Below are 19,556 nucleotides of genomic sequence, written 5' to 3'. Positions count from 1 at the left end.
AAGCACCTGGCAGCAGGTTGAGGGCACAGAAAAAGGGGGTTATTATTGTTTAAGAGCATTCTATAGAGTTTCCGGTCAGCAATTTGAATTCCTTCCTCCTTGTGAATGATTTGGCATGAAGCCATTCTCCCCTCCTCCCCTAGATACCTTAGCGCTGTGGTTGTCTCTTACAACCCTACTTGAAGGTCCAACAATTGGACAGTTCTCAATTGAGCACCTCTTGGTTAGGGACCCCCTAGGCTCATGAAATGAGCACAAATATGGCAAACTATCAATGTCATAGTTTTGAGAATATATAGGTCAGAAAATATATATTCACCCCACATCTCACCCTAATTGACCTTCAACTAGGTTTTCAGGTGTATTTAGAAAAGCAAATGTCTATCTCTAATATTCCCTTTGAGGCTGAGCTTCTCCTGCCACTACCCACCACCACCATCAGGGAACCACTGCCCTAGACACATAAATGATTTAGCTATTCAGGAGTATCCGGCAGTTGTATTCTGCACAACAATATTTCTGCTCTTTTGTTGACATCAATTCCACTTCATCCATTTGAGATGCCTTGCACTGACCCATACACTCGTACTCTGTTTTTGTAAAGGTTCTCTATATAATTATAAACCTTTGCTCATTGCTTAAGCATTTAACCCACAGCTAATCCCAGTCTCCTGCCTCCGCCGTGCCCTTGGCTGCCAATTCATTTACGCTGCCCTGTTTCATACTTGCTTGGCATTTCCCTCCAGCCGCCTGAGTCTCTGTTTGAGCAGACAATCCCTTTCAATAAAGGTGCGCAGTCATCCAAATAACACCCTCCTTGCACCCAGCATCCTAATGAAAAGCACATCAGTCTTGTAAAATGGGCTCCACTATATTTTAAGACATAGGTTTAGTTACTTGACCTGTTTTTCCCCTTTGCTTTTAAAGGCTTAGAGTAGAGTACATGCCTGATAAATATGTATAAAAGCAGTAGTGCGTATGCCTTGCAGCATAGATTATGGATATGTTTATAGCTCTATGTTTTTTGTTTTAAGCCCTCCTTGGAGGTCCACCCTTTGGTCAAGGTCCTAGGGGGGGGTCTAGCACCACAATAACTAGCCTGCATCTTTTTTAGGTGGGTTTCTGCACCAGTAAGCCATGTTTTGAGTAGATAAAGGGCTGGGTGTTGCTGGTGCAGATCAGAGCCATTGCCTAACAGCCCCCATCTGTATATGTTAAGATACTTGGACATCTGTCTCTATACTACATTCCACATTGCTTACATTGAAGAGGGTGGACCCAATACCGTAGGGCTAAACTCTCCAAGACAATCCAGGGTAACGGTGTAAAGGCTACAGGTCAAATAGGAATTTGAGAATGGATCCAGGCACAGATATGGCATGAGGATTGTCCCTTATGTAGTTACGCCACCCCCCTTGTAATTTATTATTTGATGGACATGTCTGAGGAACATATAGGTTTCATCTAGACAGCAATAATGAAAATACAGCATGTAAAAGCCCCACAGCAACAACAAATAAGACCATTGGCTTTATATGCTTAGCCATACCAGCCAATGATCTGCCTGTCCCCAAACTTAATTGGTATTCATTAGCAGGGTCCGGGACTGCTGTCCAGGGCCCCCTTCCTGCCCCCCTACTATGATGCGCCACTTGGTGCACATGCATGAAGACACCGCTCGGCGCATGTCAAAACTTTTTTTTGTTGTAGAATCAGAATATCGGGAGAGGGGTCTGGCCTGGCTGGGGCCCATGAGGGTCGTGGCCCAACGGGTTTTTTCCTGGTGTCCGGCCAGGCTTTGCAGCACGTCAAAATTATTTGGACGCTCATTGACTTTAAAGCATTTGTACATAATAGTCGCGCGTATAAAAAATTGTTGCTCACGTCAAAATAGTTGCGCATCCAATTTTTTTTTTTGTGAATTGTTTTGCCATTTCGCAAATTTTTCGGCAAAGCGAAACGGGACATATTCGCCCATCACTTGTATTCATATACATTCAAGATGCAGAATACCTTTTCTACTGCATAGTCCACCTGACAATTTGTTATGCATATGAACTACTTGATACTGTTGCTGCTGGTCAATCAAATATTCTTTATTTTCCTCCTGCTCAGCTTAATATGGGTCCTCGTGATATTAATCTCTCTCTCCCTATGCGGATACAATAAAGCGTCATTTCCCTCAGATGAAAACTCAGATTTGTGTCGTTTTTTCACTTCACCCCATACACTTGTTATTTATTGGAAACAATTGGATGATGATAAATCACTTCTACGTGTTTTTACTTTCAAGGCCCATTCAGAATCTCATTAGCATATTCATGCAGGATCCACAGCCAGTACTTTAAAAGTAATTTCTGCTTCACATACAATATTGGAGAAGGTGCAGCTGAAGCAAAGGAGACAATTTAGGAAGCAAGGCAGAATAGTGTAGACAAGTGTAGAATGTCAGGTTGTGAAAGAGTGTTTAATTTTACAAAATCAGTTATTGGTCTGACAGAGCCCAATATGTAATGAAGGAAAAGTACACATATTCAGGGAGTTACAGTAGCCAATAAAAACCTGCTTCTCTTTAAAGGGGTTGTTCGGATATTTGCAGTTGGTTTTAATTTTTTATGAGTTTTTTTGAGCTATTTAGCTTTTTATTGAGCAGCTCTACAGTTTGCAATTTCAGCAATCTGGTTGCTAGGGTCTATTCCCCTAGCAATCATGCACTGATTTGAATAAGAGACTGGAATATGAATAGGGGAGGGTCTGAATAGAAAAAATTAGTCAGCTGCTCAAACAGCACCTGCATCATTAAATATTCACATTATTTAATGAAATAGTGCCTCTATCTGTTTGTCTGTCTATATCAGGGGTAGGCAACCCGCGGCTCCGGAGCCTCATGCAGCTCTTCATCCTGCTCGCTGTGGCTCAGTATGGCGGCTTTGCCCACACAGCCCACACCTGCTGGCGGCTTCTTGAGTGCGCGACCGCGGTTAGCTTACCGCGGTCGCACACTCAGGAAGCCGCCAGCAGGCGCGAGGGCTGTATAGACGTCCCAGGAGTGACAGGCAAGATTGAGCCGCGGCAAGATGATTCCTCATGGTCCTTACTGTGGTCACACCCTCAAGACAAGAGAGGGAAGATCAGCATGGAGCTTCAGAAACAAAAGTCACATTAAACAGATGAGAACACTCGCATTTGATAGGGCTATTCAGTGTTTAATTTATTTCAAAGTAGGCCTACACATGCACACTGCACTTCTATTTGTTGTATTCTGTTGTTGTAACGGTTAAAATTTAAAAAAGGTTAAAACTTTTAAAAGTTTATAAGTGGTGTTATGTTTTGTGGCTCCAGACTATTTTTCTTTAGTGGAAAAGGGGGCAAAATGGCTCTTTTGATAGTAAAGGTTGCTGACCCCTGGTCTATATACTGTATCACAGGGCCACCAGCATTGGAACATCAGGGAGTCCAGTCAGGGGTCCTTTGGCTGCCTGGGGTGGGACCCTGCTAAGTACTTCTACTTCTGTGGCTACTCTTGATATCTATTTACTTTGGGGTTGCCACTTTTTTTTTTTGGCGAAAAGGGGCAGGGGCGGGCCGATGATGTAGGGGGTGGGCCATGACATAGGGGGCAGGGCAGATGACGTGGGGAGGCGGGATGGGTGACATCATGGATGGGACGGATGATGTGGCGATCAGCGATTGGTTAATCGCCATGTCATTCACTTCAATGTCCTGTCTGGATTTCCTAATTTTTCACCCAGGCAGCCCTTCCAAAAACTGGGCTGCCCGAGTGAAATCCGGACAGATGGCAACCTTAATATGCTAGTGATGTGCGGGTCGAGCAAAACTCGCGTACCCGACCTGCTTCTCCTCCACCTGCATATAACCATGCGCGTTCCCCTCTTTATATACCCACACCCACGGGGGCGGGGCCTGTGGGACTATATAAATTGAGGTGCGTAGAGGTGGAAGTGGGGCAGAAGAAGACCACAAAAGGAGTGGGGCGAATCGAGGTGAACGGAGGCTAAAGTACAGCACAAACCCCAGCGGCCCGAAGACATGTGGAAGCCGTCCCGAACCCGCCTAACAAGCTCTTTCTCTATCTATCAGCATTTATCTCAGGGCCACTATCAGGGACATGGTGATGTCCAATGCAGATAAAACGATACTCTCACGTTCTAGGCACTGATCCGGGACACCATGTGAGGACACAAGCGTTCGTGTTGAATTGTCGGCTTTATTGAAACAAACACAGAGGGGGAAATCTAGCGGTGGGTATGCTGGGCTGACTTACGCGTTTCTTGCCGGGATCTCCCGGCACTTCCTCAGAGACATGGTGATGTCCAATCCGGGGTCCTTTGTCTGCCTGGGGGGGACCATGCTAAGTAGCAATAATTTTTTATTGTGGCCCTGATCTATTTCTACTTCTATGATGGATGGTCCTTGATCTATCTATAAGAGCCAAATACACCAATCCCAGTGCCTCCGCCTGTATCTATTACACAGTATTCCCTCTGCACTGTACTTACCCATGTACTCCCGTGCAGCATTCGGTTATAGTTATTTGCGCTTTACCCAAGTCCCTTTTTAACAGGTTTAGTCCACCCTCAGCCTCACAAGTGCTCATGTCTCCTCTTCTCAGAAATAATGGTCTTTGGTCCGTTCTCTGAGATATCATCAAATTATCATCATCCTGCTGCCTCCTTAGCTTGTCGCCCTGCTGTGCTTCTTCCAACCATAACACTCACCAGACGAGCGAAACAAATCTACGTCATTGGGGTCATTGCTCCCAAATCATCATTTTTGCTATCTCTGCAGCCTTTGACTCAATCAATCGTGGGCAATCTGTATTCCCTTCTCCTCTGTGACCCTGTTGTTATCTTGGTTCAGTTCATACAATCTGCTCTATTTTCTAACTTTGCTTTTTCTGGTGCCACTTTCTGAGATGCCGAAATACTCTCCGGTTACCTGTCACTAAGCAAAGTGGATGATACCATTTACCCCAAAGTTAATCCTGTCTCCACCCAACCTCCAGACATGAAGACAAGGACACATAGGGCAGTCAGGCTCTCTCTTGCTGGGTATAAACATTTAATAGGGTCAATTCTAAGCTCTTCTTTTTTGTGCCTGGCAGAGCAGACCTGCCATAAGTTAAAAGCCAGGGGAGCCAATATCATTTCTATTTAGCTTCTCCTTAGCTTACGCCTCTGCCTGCCAAAATGAGACGAGGAATGACAGTCTGATTAGAGTAATGCAGAAAGCACAGGGGATACAGAGTAGAACTGCAAGACGTGGAGGCGCAGGAGCTGACAACAGATCAAAAACTATTAAAAATTTAGAAAGTGAAGACCAATTGCAGATTGTCTTAGAATACCACTGTCTGTCTCATACTAACACAAGATGTTGTGTTTGATAATCATCTCACTTGCCAGAAAGCTTGACCAATGGGCGGCTACAGACAAACATGGCAGACAGTGGTGTAACTAGATGTTACTGGGCACCACAGCAAATTTAATTTGGGCCCCAACATTGTTAATAGCCAAATATATTGAAGGTACCCATTAATTAAGGCCTTACTTAGCCTTCTACATTCCTGGGACCCCTGCAAATGCAGCGTCTGCTTCCTCTGCAGCTACTCCCCTGATGGCAAAAGTTTATAGGACATACAGTATGTGACCTCTCTCCATGCTAATATTTTGATTATTTTAACCAGCCCCTAAGCTTAGCTTGTCAACAACAGCCCAGAGCACACCGAGCATGTGCAGTGCCACTGACACTCAACAAGATCCAATACAGCTTTTTTTAGCTTTAATAATTGTTTAGCTTTTAATCATGGTTAAGTAGGAACATTTTACTTCTCAGTCTCCCTGTAGATCTAGATTAGAAGTTGATCCCTATCTAATGAGAACTCCAGCTGAACGCTTCTATGTGCTGCTCTCAGCTTCCAGACTTAGACTTATAATACCTGGGCTCAAAACCTAATCATAAATGTCTATAGTAGGAACATTTTCAAGTGAAATGGCAGCTTTAAAGCCTTGCAGTACAAATACGCTATGTACGGACTTGCTTGAGAGTGTTTGCACTTGGACAAGAGAAGGATATTTAACCAATATGTCTTTGGGGAGTCTTTAGTAGTTGTAAAAGGAAACGGAAAACAAGACAGATAATCCTATCTGTGTCGAAATCCTGGTTTTGTCTCTGGGGAGACAAGTATACCTGTCCAAAGCTAGCTTTTTCACTCTACTGCATATTCGCACAGTGCACAATAGCCATAAGGGATCCCTGGGGGGGGGGGTGCCTAACACATTGGCATTTGATAGTAACATAGTGAGTTGAGGTTGAAAAAATGACACACCTCCATCAAGTTCAACCTTTTAACTTTTTTTAACCTGCCTGCCAGTTGATCCAGAGGAAGGCAAAAAAAAAAACCCTCTCCAATTTGCCTCAGAGGGGGAAATATTCCTTCCTGACTCCAAAATGGCAATGGGACCAGTCCCTGGATCAACTTGTACTATGAGTTATCTCCCATATCCCTGTATTCCCTCACTTGCTAAACACCATCCAACCCCTTCTTATACCTATCTAATGTATCAGCCTGTACCACTGATTCAGGGAGACAATTCCACATCTTCACAGCTCTCACTGTAACAAACCCCTTCCCAATATTTAGGCGGAAGCTCTATTCTTCTAATCTGAATGGATGACCTTGTATCTACTGGTAAATAAAGCATTAGAGAGATTATATGATTCCCTTATATATTTATACATAGTTATCATATCTCCCCTTAAGTGCCTTTTCTCAAGCGTGAACATCCCCAATTTGCCCTTTTCTGTACCCTCTCTAAATCAATAATGTCCTGTTTGAGTGATGGAGACAAAACTGTACGGCATATTCTAGATGTGGCCTTACAAGTGCTCTATACAGTGGAAGAATGACCCCCTCCTCCCGTGACTCTCTGCCCCTTTTAATACAGCTCAAGACCTTATTTGCCCTTGATGCTGCTGACTGGCATTGCTTGCTACAGCCAAGTTTATCATCTACAAGGACTCCAAGGTCCTTTCCATTATGGATTTGCCTAGTGCAGTCCCATTAAGGATAAAAGTGGATATTTTTACATCCCAGGTGCATGACTTTACATTTATCAACATTGAATCTCATTTGCCACTTAGCTGCCCAGATTGCCAGTTTGTCAAGATCCTGTTGCAAGTGCCACATCCTGGATGGAATTAATTGGGCTGGATAGTTTTGTGTCATCTGCAAACACTGATACATTACTTACAATCCCCTCCCCCAATACCGAGCCCTGAGGGACCCCACTAAGAACCTTACTCCAAGTAGAGAATGTCCCATTAACAACCACCCTCTATACCCGATCCTGTAGCCAGTTTCCTATCCATGTGCAAACGACTTCATTAAAGGAGAAGGAAACCCCCTGGGCGAAAAAACCCTCCCCCGCCCCTGTGTTGCCCACCCTCCCTCCTCCCCCCTGGCCTACCTGTCCCCTGGGCAAATGCCCCTAACTTTGTTACTCACCCCTCTGCGCAGGTCCTGTCCACGGAGTTCACAGTCGCCATCTTCTCCCACGCGCGTCTTCTTCCTGCTTTGACCGGCGTCTTCTGGCGCATGTGCAGTAGGAACATTTACCGGTATGGCTCTACTGCGCCGAATGTCACAAAGTTTTCCGATTTCACTTTGTGACATTCGGCGCATGCGCAGTAAAGCCGTACCGGTAAATGTTCATGCGCCAGAAGACGCCGGTCAAAGCAGAAGAAGACGCACGTGGGAGAAGATGGCGACTGTGAACTCCGTGGACAGGACCTGCGCAGAGGGGTGAGAAACAAGTTAGGGGCATTTGCCCAGGGGGACAGGTAGGCCGGGGGGGAGGAGGGAAGGTGGGCAACACACGGGAGGGGGAGGGGTTTTGCGACCCAGGGGGTTTCCTTCTCCTTTAAACCCAACAGACCTTCGTTTAGAAAGCAGTTGTTTGTGGGCCACGTATTTGGCAAAATCCAAATAGATCACATCTACTGCCCCCCCCACTGTCCAGCATCTTACTTACCTCATCATAAAATGCAATCAAATTAGTCTGACATGACCTATCCTTCATAAAGCCTTACTGATTGCTGCTCATAATGCCATTCACTAGGACAACATTTTGAATGTGATCCCTTAACAAGCCTTCAAATAATTTGCCCACCACAGATGTCAAACTTACTGGCCTATAATTGCCAGGCTGAGATCGTAATCCCTTTTTAAATATTGAAATGACATCAGCTTTTCTCAAATCCATAGGCACCATTCCAGATGAAAGTGAATCTGAGAAAATCAGAAATATATTATTTCCTTATATATTTCCTTTTCTTTTTATACCCAGGCAGTTCATAGGTGTTTATTAATTTCCCAAAGCAGCATTTACTTGTCACCTGTCTTGTTGCTATGGATTCCTGGACCCAGGCACGCTTAGTCTCTTTTGTTATTTATAATATATATGAATAGTGATTGGCAAATTTATTTGCTAGGCTTGGATTTGCGGCAAATTTCCACACTTCGCCGACTGCAAATGTTTTCTCGAAAATTTGCAGTGGAAAATTTGCTGCGTCAAAAATATCATTGCCCATCAAAATTGTCGCTCGTCAGAATTATTCGGAAGCCATTGACTTTAATGCATTTGGACAAAAGAGTCACGTGTATAAAAATTGTCGCTCACATCCAAATTATCACGTTTTAAAATTATTTTGATGCCCATTGACTTCAATGCATTTTTTGCCGTATTGCGTATTTTTTCAGAGTTTCGCGAATTTTTTGACGAAGCAAAATGGGACAGATTCACTCATCACTATATATGAATATTTTGGAGTATATAGACTTGGCAGAACATAAATTGTGTTGCATGTGCTTTATAAAATGAACTGGTTATCTTCTTATTTCGGTACACAAGGTACAGGTTATTGATAGTTAACCTCCAAGTTGGTCTAAACCTAGAATGAAGATGGCTGTACATGGTGTGGCCACAAGGATGAAGTAATAGGTACGTGATAGGGGGGTGTTTGCTTCAGGATTGATATGTGGAGGATCTCACAACTGGAGTTGCAGCCCATGGGCCCCAGACAACCCAGTTCAACACTGCCCATGGGACAAGGATTGGAACAAACAGCACTGCATTAACACACTGATGTGATTTCCATACCTGCATTTGGCCATTTTCAGACAGATTTCAGTGGAGCAAGTCCTCCCCCATACAGCAGCAGCTTCTATCTGCCCATATGTGGCCAGCTTAACACAAACTTCTAAATGTTTCAGCATCACATAATTAATATGATGAAATTAACATTCCTCTATATCAGCAGCAACAAATTGTCCTTTTCCTTTTTTCAGAACCAGACAAGAACCCCACCAGTTGCCCGTTCCCCTTGACAATACAGGTATGGGATCCGTTATCCGGAAACCCATATCCAGAAAGCCCATCTCCCATACACTCCATTATAATCAAATAATCCAAATTTTAAAAAATGATTTCCTTTTTCTCTGTAATAATAAAACAGTACCTTGTACTTGATCCCAAATAAGATATAATTAATCCTTATTGGAAGCAAAACCAGCCTATTGGGTTTATTTAATGTTTATATGATTTTCTAGTAGACTTAAGGCAGGGATCCCCAACCTTTTGAACCCGTGAGCAACATTCAGAAGTACAAGGAGTTGGGGAGCAACGCTAGCATGAAAAATGTTCTTGGGGTGCCAAATAAGTGCTGTGATTGGCCATTTTGTAGCCCCTATGTGGATTGTCAACCTACATTGAGGCTCTGTTTGGCAGTACACCTGATTTTTATACAACCAAAACTTGTCTCTAAGACTGGAATTCAAAAATAAGCTCTTGCTTTGAGGCCACTGGGAGCAACATCCAAGGGGTTGGAGAGCAACATGTTGCTCGCGAGCTACTGGTTGGGGATCACTGACTTAAGGCATGAAGATCCAAATTACGGAAAGCCCATCTCCCATAAACTCCATTATAATCAAATAATCCAAATTTTAAAAAATGATTTCCTTTTTCTCTGTAATAATAAAACAGTACCTTGTACTTGATCCCAAATAAGATATAATTAATCCTTATTGGAAGCAAAACCAGCCCATTGGGTGTATTTAATGTTTACATGATTTTCTAGTCGACTTAAGGTGGGAAGATCCAAATTATGGAAAGACCCGTTATCCGGAAAGCCCCAGGTCCCGAGCATTCTGGATAATAGGTCCCATACCTGTACTAATATTTCAAGGTGCTGATTTATGAACATAGAAGCTATATTGTACCCATGTACATATTGCTTTCTCCGTCTACTACCATATTATTCAGCACATATTGATAATTGCTTACCTCTAGGAACTCCGCTTGTGCAATTTGGCACCTATTTTTATAAATCTGTCCCTAAGCCTGAATATGCTCACTTTTTTTTTTTTTTTAAGTTGAATAGCATCACTACTAGGGTGCTGGGGTCAGTGGCCTCTAGGAAGGCCTGATGTTACTTTCAGCAGTAGTGACGGGCGAATAAATTAATCTGGCGCGAATCTCCGTGTTTCACCGTCGGCGAATACATTTGAGAAACTTGAAAATTCACCGGCGAAAAAGTCCGAAAAGTTGATCGGGTCAAATCGGGAGAAATTCGTCCATCGCTATTCAGAAGCAATATCCACTAAATGCTGCAGAACAGGCAGGACAGGCAAGGCTGGTACAGGTATGGGACCGGTTATCCAGAATGCTCGGGACCTGGGGTTTTCCGGATAACGGATCTTTCCGTAATTTGGGTCTTCGTGCCTTAAATCTACTAGAAATTCATTTAAACATTAAATAAACCCAACAGGCTGGTTTTGCTTCCAATAAGCATTAATGATATCTTAGTTGGGATCAAGTACAAGCTACTGTTTTATTATTACGGAGAAAAGGTAAATCATTTTTAAAAATGTGGATTATTTGGATAAAATGGAGTCTATGGGAGACAGCCCTTCCGTAATTCTGAGCTTTCTGGATATCGGGTTTCCGGATAAGGGATTGGCAAAATAGGCTTGTGCAGTGTATAAATATATGCAGGTATGGGACCTGTTAGCCAGAATGCTCGGGACCTGGGGTTTTCCGGATATGGGATCTTTTAGTAATTTGGATCTCCATATCTTAAGTTGATTAAATAAATGATATAAAAATTAAATAAACCCAATAGTCTGATTTTGCCTCCAATAAGGATTAATTATATCTTAGTTGGGATCAAGTACAAGCTACGGTTTTATTATTACAGAGTAAAAGGAAATCATATTTAAAAATGTGAATTATTTGGATAAAATGGAGTCTATGGCAGACGGCCTTTCCGCAATTCAGAGCTAATAGGTTTCCGGATAATGGATCCCATACCTGTATACATTAGTTAGTTCTCCCTTTAGCTTTATATGAACATAACACTATCCCATACTATACATCAACAACTTGTACTCTCCCCAGACTCTGCTTAACTGCAACCCCCCCAGATTTCCCCAACAGCTGTGCCATGTTGTGATTAATGAGCAGCAAGACGCCAGATTACACCAACGTGCTGGTACCATTATAATCCAACAAATAACATTTAATGATTCCGGAAAGTAGAGGAATCTTTTCATCTGTGAATGTCTGTGTGTTTTCTGCGCTAGAGAAACATAACTCATCGAAATACTGCAGATTTACTCTTTTTCTAGGAGATTTTCGTGCCAATGGCAGTTTGCAGGTGCGGGCAAGACATGGGCATCACACAAATGCAAGTAGGCTTGCAGTCGTCATGGTTACCTATCCATCTCCACAAATATTTTTTTTTACTTGTAAGATGAACAAAGAGCGGGCTCGGGAGGGGGTACTGCCAAACAAATATATTAGATATATTTTCCCTCACTGCAGGGAGATCACTCATATGTGAAAAAAGTTAAGTCATATTAAGACATACCCCTAAATCCATATACCTCCTCCTCCCCTGTGGATAACACAGTACCCCCAGCACATGATTAAACATCTTAGGGGCAATGTTGAAAACTTAAACTATGGTGAAATTGTTTTAAGATGGATTCTACATTGTATTAACAGAAACACATATGTAACAGATTACTTTGTATGCTATTGTATCTTACAATTATAAATGAATAATTATATAAATAATTATATAAAAATATAAACACCTTAGGGGCCCCTAACAATAATTTTCAAATGATAAACCCCCAGAAAAAATACCAGGCTTATGTTTCACAGGCAGGCAGACTATGACACACACAGGGAGCTTGGAGAAGGCAGAGTATGACACACACAGGGAGCATAGGGCAGACAGAGTATGACACACACAGGGAGCATAGGGCAGGCAGAGTATGACACACACATGGAGCATAGGGCAGACAGAGAATGACACACACAGGGAGCATAGGGCAGACAGAGAATGACACACACAGGGAGCATAGGGAAGGCAGAGTATGGCACACACATGGAGCATAGGGCAGACAGAGAATGACACACACAGGGAGCATAGGGCAGACAGAGAATGACACACACAGGGAGCATAGGGCAGACAGAGAATGACACACACAGGGAGCATAGGGCAGACAGAGAATGACACACACAGGGAGCATAGGGAAGGCAGAGTATGGCACACACACACAGGGAGCATAGGACAGGCAGAGTATGACACACACAGGGAGCATAGGGCAGACAGAGTATGGCACACACAGGGAGCATAGGGCAGGCAGAGTATGACACACACATGGAGCATAGGGCAGGCAGAGTATGACACACACAGGGAGCATAGGGCAGACAGAGTATGGCACACACAGGGAGCATAGGGCAGGCAGAGTATGACACACACAGGGAGCATAGGGCAGGAGGAGTATGACACACACATGGAGCATAGGGCAGACAGAGAATGACACACACAGGGAGCATAGGGCAGACAGAGAATGACACACACAGGGAGCATAGGGAAGGCAGAGTATGGCACACACACACAGGGAGCATAGGACAGGCAGAGTATGACACACACAGGGAGCATAGGGCAGGCAGAGTATGACACACACACAGGGAGCATAGGGAGGGCAGAGTATGACACACACAGGGAGCATAGGGCAGGCAGAGTATGACACACACACACAGGGAGCATAGGGCAGACAGAGAATGACACACACAGGGAGCATAGGGAAGGCAGAGTATGACACACACAGGGAGCATAGGGAAGGCAGAGTATGACACACACAAGGAGCATAGGGCAGACAGAGTATGGCACACACGGGTAGCATGGGGAAGGCACACACAGAGTTTGGCACATCCATGGAGAATAGGACAGGCAGAGTATGGCACACTTATGGAGCATGGGGCAGGCAGAGCATAGTGCAAACAGGGAGCATGGGGCAGACAGAGTATGACACACACAGGGAGCATGGGGCAGACAAGAGTATGACACACACAGGGAGCATAGGGCAGAACAGAGCAGGAGACAGGGAAACCCATCAGGACCACTCAGATGTACTACACACACTAGTAACACAGTGCTGGTGCCCCATTAGCATTTTGAAGTTGTGAAAAGGTGAACAATGTGGGCAGTTTCAGTCTGGATCTCAGGAGTGAACAGTACAGGTTTTAGGATGTGTACAATAGAGGTGTCACAAGTGTGAACAATACAGGGGATTACATGTGTCGATAATACAGGGGATTACAGTCTGAATTTGAGGTTTAAACAATGCAGGGGCCAGTTAATCTTTGTACTGATACCTAATTACACATGGTAAACAGACACAGCACGCAGACTTTCAAGCGGAGGGCCACCAGTTGGACAGCCCTGTACTAATGGATCAACAGAATGACTAAACTCACAGAATACAAAGTTACATTTCATTCAGCGTTTTGCCCGCTAAAAATTGAGCCATCTTCAGTACTTCCAATTATATGTACAATACAAATAAGCAGTTGTGCCTAGGTTTTCTTGCACCACTCACCATTGGCACCTAAGGGCAGATTCGAGATTCGAGGAGATTAGTCACCCAGCGACAAACCTCCTATTCTTCAGGGCGACTAACCTCCCGAACTGCCTTCCTGCCGGCTGGGATGTAAAATGCGGTTTCCTCGTGAGGCAAAACTAAGCGCTCAGAGTGCCATCCCACTGTTGATTTACATTCTAGCTGGCGGGGAGGCAGTCCAGGGAGATCAGTCACCCTAAAGGAGAGGAGATTTGTCACAGGGGCAATTAATCTCCCCGAATCTGAGCCTGTGTCTCTGCCCTTATAGTGATGGGCGAATTTCCAGATTTTACAGACGGTGAATGTTTTTGTGAAACTGCCACGAAAATTAGCCGTGGGAAACTTGCTGCGACAAAAAAAACTGTTCAGACACCCGTTGACTTTAATGCATTTGGACAAAAAAGAGTCGTGTGTGGCCAAAATAATTTTGTCGCCCATTGACTTCAATGCGTTTTCGTAATTTGTTTTGCCAATTTTTCCAGAGTTTTGCTAATTTCAAAGCAAAATGGGACAGATTTGCCAATCACTAGCACCTAATAATGTGAACGAGGAGCTTGATGCACAACACGTACAAGACAAGGGAGTCTTGAATTTTACATCTGCCATTGACTCCCTTTGCATATTGAGCCCATTTGCACTCTGCTAATTGCACAGGAGTCATAAGTATTATCCTGGTCGGTCACAGGTACATACACTACATTTACTAAACGGCCTACAATTTGACATCTGACAGTTAATTTAATATAACTGTGGGTACAAGTGCCCATGGACAGACCAGCTGTAATTGGGGCAATGCCTTCATTCTACCATTTTAATAATCCACAAGGGGCCAAGTGTGCCTCTGGCAATTACAACCAGTCCTGTACTTCAGGTGTAAAAGTTCAAGGCTCCTGTGCACCTTGTGACCCCTAATGCTGCCTAGTCTGTGTTACCAGTGGGCACCCATATGCTACGTACCAGCCACCTTCTCTGAAAGCAGTGCTGAACCCAGGCATCAATGCAAACCTTTGCACCCCGTGTGACATATATTGGGACAATAAACGTAATAGTTGCACTAACACCAGTTTGCACTTTTGCTTCCTATGTACTATGGACATTTGAGCATCTGCCAAGTGCCAGGCATGGAAGGGTGATGGGCAGTACTGCCAACCTTTTAGATAGTAAGCTCTTGGGATTGGTAGATACCAGTGAGATAAACTACACAGCCAATATCAGGATTGTATCTCTTCTTTACAACCATAGGGCAAGTAGGAGCTTTTTCCATTGGGCATTAGTTTGGCACTAGTGACGGGTGATTTTATTTGCTCGGCATGGATTTGCAGCGAATTTCAGGATTCCACCAACGGCAAATGTTGCCGCGGGAAAATTTGCGCTCATCAAAATTGTCTCACACATCAAAATTATTCGGATGCCCATTGACTTTAATACATTTAGACATAAGAGTCACTCGTGTCAAAATTGTTGCGCGTCAAAATAAATTTGACACCCATCGACTTCAATACGTTTCACAAATTTTTCTGGAGATTAACCAATTTCTCAGCGAAGCGAAACGGGACAGATTAGTCTATCACTATTTTGCACCTATAGTGGCAGTGACACTGAGCCAGGATTCCTTAGCAAAGCAGTGTGTGGCTCATTGTTCAGCGTGTGGCTCATTGTTCAGCGTGTGGCTCATTGTTCAGCGTGTGGCTCATTGTTCAGCGTGTGGCTCATTGTTCAGCGTGTGGCTCATTGTTCAGCGTGTGGCTCATTGTTCAGCGTGTGGCTCATTGTTCAGCGTGTGGCTCATTGTTCAGCGTGTGACTTATGAGAAGTGATTCCCGTTCTAGAGAGATATCACTCAGGAGCTTAGAGTATCAGCTTCAGACATGACTGATAAGTGGAACTGTGAAGCTCAAGTGGAAAGCTAAAATGGGTTAGAAATTGGAAGTTTCCCAAGATGTAGAGATGAAAGGGACATTGTTGGGTGCAGAGGACCCTGTAACAAGAGACTGGTCAGAGAGATATGATACATACACAGCCCTCTGGTGCCATTATTATATTCTATACGTGAAGCTCCTGAGCTGTAACATGGGCATACGAATTAGGGTATGAATAAACAATAGTTTCAGGACAGGCAACAGGATCCTACCAGATGTGATATATATATTATATATATATTATACATTATGTATATACAGTATACATTATGATCCCAGTGCCGCCTAAATACTGTGCAAGCACCAGAAAAAAAACACAACAACCCAGTGTAAATGGCTTTATTATTCACACTCCCCAACTTGTACGGCCCATGTGAAACCACCTTGCTTTACTACACAGTCACACACCTCCTCAAATTGTCAGCTCCTAAAACTCTCATCTCTGTATACACACAATTCCAACCGCTTCCCCTGACACCAGTTTGCCTTACTATTCACATTATCCACAGTTACAGCCCCTTCCACTCACACAATCCTTGCCTTATTATACATATTATATCACAGGTCCAGCCTCTTCCCCAACACCATGCTGCCTTACTATTCACATTATCCAAAGTTCTATGCCCCTCCACTCACACTATTCTTGCCTTATTATACACACTATTCCACAGTTCCATTCCCCTGACACCATCAGGAGAAACCAGACAACAATTACAGTCCTTTCTCCCATCTCTCCTTACTATAAACTCTGTTACAAAAATGACATCTCCTTCGCTTGACACCATCTTGCCTTACTATACACACTAACCCACATTTACAGATGCTGACTAGTGATGAGCGAATTTATTTGGCAGGCAAATTTCTGCATTTTGGCTGCTGACGAATAAATTCGCTGGCGAAAATTCACTTGTGTCAAAAAATGTTGACGCCTACGACAATTCTGACGCCGGCGATAATTGACTTTCGCCTATTGACTTCAATGCAAAATAGGCGCACGTCAAATTGTCATTGGCATCAAAATTGTCGCTAGTGTCAATTCTGACACCCGCGAATTGATGCTGACGTCCAAATTCGGGTTTCGGAAATTTTTCTTGGAAGCAAAACAGGACAAATTTGCCCATCACTTCTGCTGACACAATCTTGTCTTACTGTACACACACTATATATAAATTCTTTCAAATGACCTGCACTCCAGTTATCCTTGATAAAGGCCCTAACTAGAGCCAAAACATTGGATGCACGAGCATGAATAAACAATAATATTTCACTGACCTCGGAGTGTGGGTCCTTTGTAAGAATTTATATGTTGTATTCGGCCCAGGACTTGAAGTAACCAAAGCCTGGCTCACTTATATGTATGTATATATATATAGTATATATATATATATATATATATATATATATATATATATATATATATATAGATATATATATATAGGTGTGGGACATTGTACTTGATCCCAATTAAGATATAATTAATCCTTATTGGAAGCAAAACCAGCCTATTGGGTTTATTTAATGTTTACATGATTTTCTAGTAGACTTAATGTATGAAGATCCAAATTACAGAAAGATCCTTTATCTGGAAAGCTCCAGGTCATAAGCATTCTGGCAAATAGGTCCCAAACCTGTACCTTGTTCTTGATCCCAACTAAGATATAATTAATCCTTATTGGAAGCAAAACCAGCCTATTGGGTTTATTTAATTTTTATATGATTTTCTAGTAGACTTAATGTATGAAGATCCAAATTACGGGATGCTCTGTTATCCTGAAAACCCCAGGTTTGAGCATTCTGGATAACAGGTCCCATACCTGTGTGTATGTATGTATATATATATATATGAGCAGGACACAGTGTAACATTTATTGTAAATAGCGATGTTATGGGCACAGTTGTGCCTTTGTGCAGAGTGAGTTAAAGACAAAGGCATGATACAATTGTACCCCAGGAGCAGCAAAGAGTGCAGGCAGGGGGCACTTACCTTTAGTTTAGTGGAGGGGTAGGTGAGTTGCAGTTTGGGGGCAGAAGTCTTGTTGTTGGGGCCAGTGAGTCTGATCTCCTCCAGTACAGAGATAATCTCATCCAACACGCAGCGTTTATCCTCAGTCCTGATCAGACACACATGGGAGAAGGAGTAGTTGTAGCCCCGGTGATTCACCTTCATGTCCAGCACCGCCCGGTGGATGAGGAGAATGAGCTCCGCCTGCAGCAGGACGTTGCCCCCGGGCTGAGAGAGGAAGATGACTCGGCCATACCTGCCGGGCGTGTGCAGGTCGGAGTAGAGGCGCTTCTTGGACTGCTCCAGGGGGAAGAGACTGCCGGCCAGACTCCGCTCTATCTTGGCCAGACTGTGGCTCGGGGCGAGCAGCGCTTCCAGGTCCCGGTCGGTCTTGTAGCGACTCAGGAAGCTGAAGCCGAAGATGAGGGTGAGAACCGCGGGGAGAGTGAGGAAGAAGACCGGGTGGCGGCTGACGAATAAGCCCAGTTTGTAGCAAGAAGACTTGAGCCCTGTGTGAATCACCTGCCGCAGCATTCTCCTAATCTCCTAATCCCTCAATCATCTCAATCTCCTAATCCCTTAATCATTTCCTAATCTCACAATCATCTCCTAATGTGCTCAGCCCGGCGCTGCAGCTGCCCCTGATAATGAGCCCATGTGACAGCCGCTCAGTCACTAAACTCTACCCTATAGACTGTATACACTGGATATTCACTGCAGCAAGTTGCACCAAAGCCTGACTGATCCGGGGGGGCTGCTTCTTCCTCTGCTGCTTCTTCTGTCAGTGCCCCTCTCACCGCCGCCTGCTGCAGTCGCACGAGTTACCTGTTAGTCTCCCCCTCTCTCTATGGCAGCAGTAGCGACAGTCGCATGATCAGGCGTCTCATTCCCGCTGTAGCGTTCCGGGCGCAGCAAGAAGCGGATGAATAATCTCAACGCGACCCCGACCCGGCCGCTGCCTCCGCTCCTCGCCAGAACCAGTACAGGACCAGTACAGAACCAGTAGAGAACCAGAAGAGCCCGAGCCCGGGGGAAGCAGCCGACACGTTAAGTCCATTTGACTGCAGTGGAAAAGCAACGAGGGAGGGTCTTATGTGAGGGCTGCTGGTGTTTCTATTCACACACTCACACTGGGAAACCCCTGCTCAGCTCAGGCAATGGCCATAGCGATGTGTTTGCTGCAGAACTGCTCCCCCCAACCTCTGGATACTCATTTATCTGCCCTCACTCACACACTCACACTCATTTACACACTCACTCACTAGATTGCACGCTCACACACACTCAAACACAAACTCACTTATTTACACACTCACTTACTCACACTTAATTATTTACTCACTTACACATACATACACTGCTTACACACTCACTCATTTACACACTCACACTCACTAGATTGCACGCTTAATCACACACACTCAAACTCACTTATTTACATGCTCACTCACACGCTCACTCAATTGCACACTCACTCACACTTATTTACACACTCACTCATTTACTCACTCTCAAACACACACTCACTTATTTACACACACACTCACATAAACACACACACTCACTTACACACAGGGCCAGGCCAAGTGGTAGGCAGAGTAGGCATGTGTCTAGGGCACAATGCTGGGGGGGGGGGGAGCCA

At 44.1% G+C, this 19,556-nt stretch overlaps 1 protein-coding gene across 1 annotated transcript in view; it reads right to left on the bottom strand.

Annotated features, from left to right (window-relative positions):
• Nucleotides 1-19,192, bottom strand: part of ptchd4.L (patched domain containing 4 L homeolog) — a 65,790-nt gene extending 46,598 nt beyond the window's left edge. Inside the window, exon 1 of the mRNA XM_018264057.2 lies at nucleotides 17,897-19,192. Coding sequence (XP_018119546.1) covers nucleotides 17,897-18,448 — 552 coding nt within the window. The 5' untranslated portion in view covers nucleotides 18,449-19,192. The remainder of the gene's footprint in view (nucleotides 1-17,896) is intronic.
• Nucleotides 19,193-19,556: the final 364 nt, after the last annotated feature.

This window comes from Xenopus laevis, chromosome 5L, assembly GCF_017654675.1.
Source record: "Xenopus laevis strain J_2021 chromosome 5L, Xenopus_laevis_v10.1, whole genome shotgun sequence".
In the NCBI taxonomy this organism is placed as follows: Eukaryota; Metazoa; Chordata; class Amphibia; order Anura; family Pipidae; genus Xenopus; species Xenopus laevis.
This window is presented reverse-complemented; position numbering and strand designations above follow the sequence as displayed.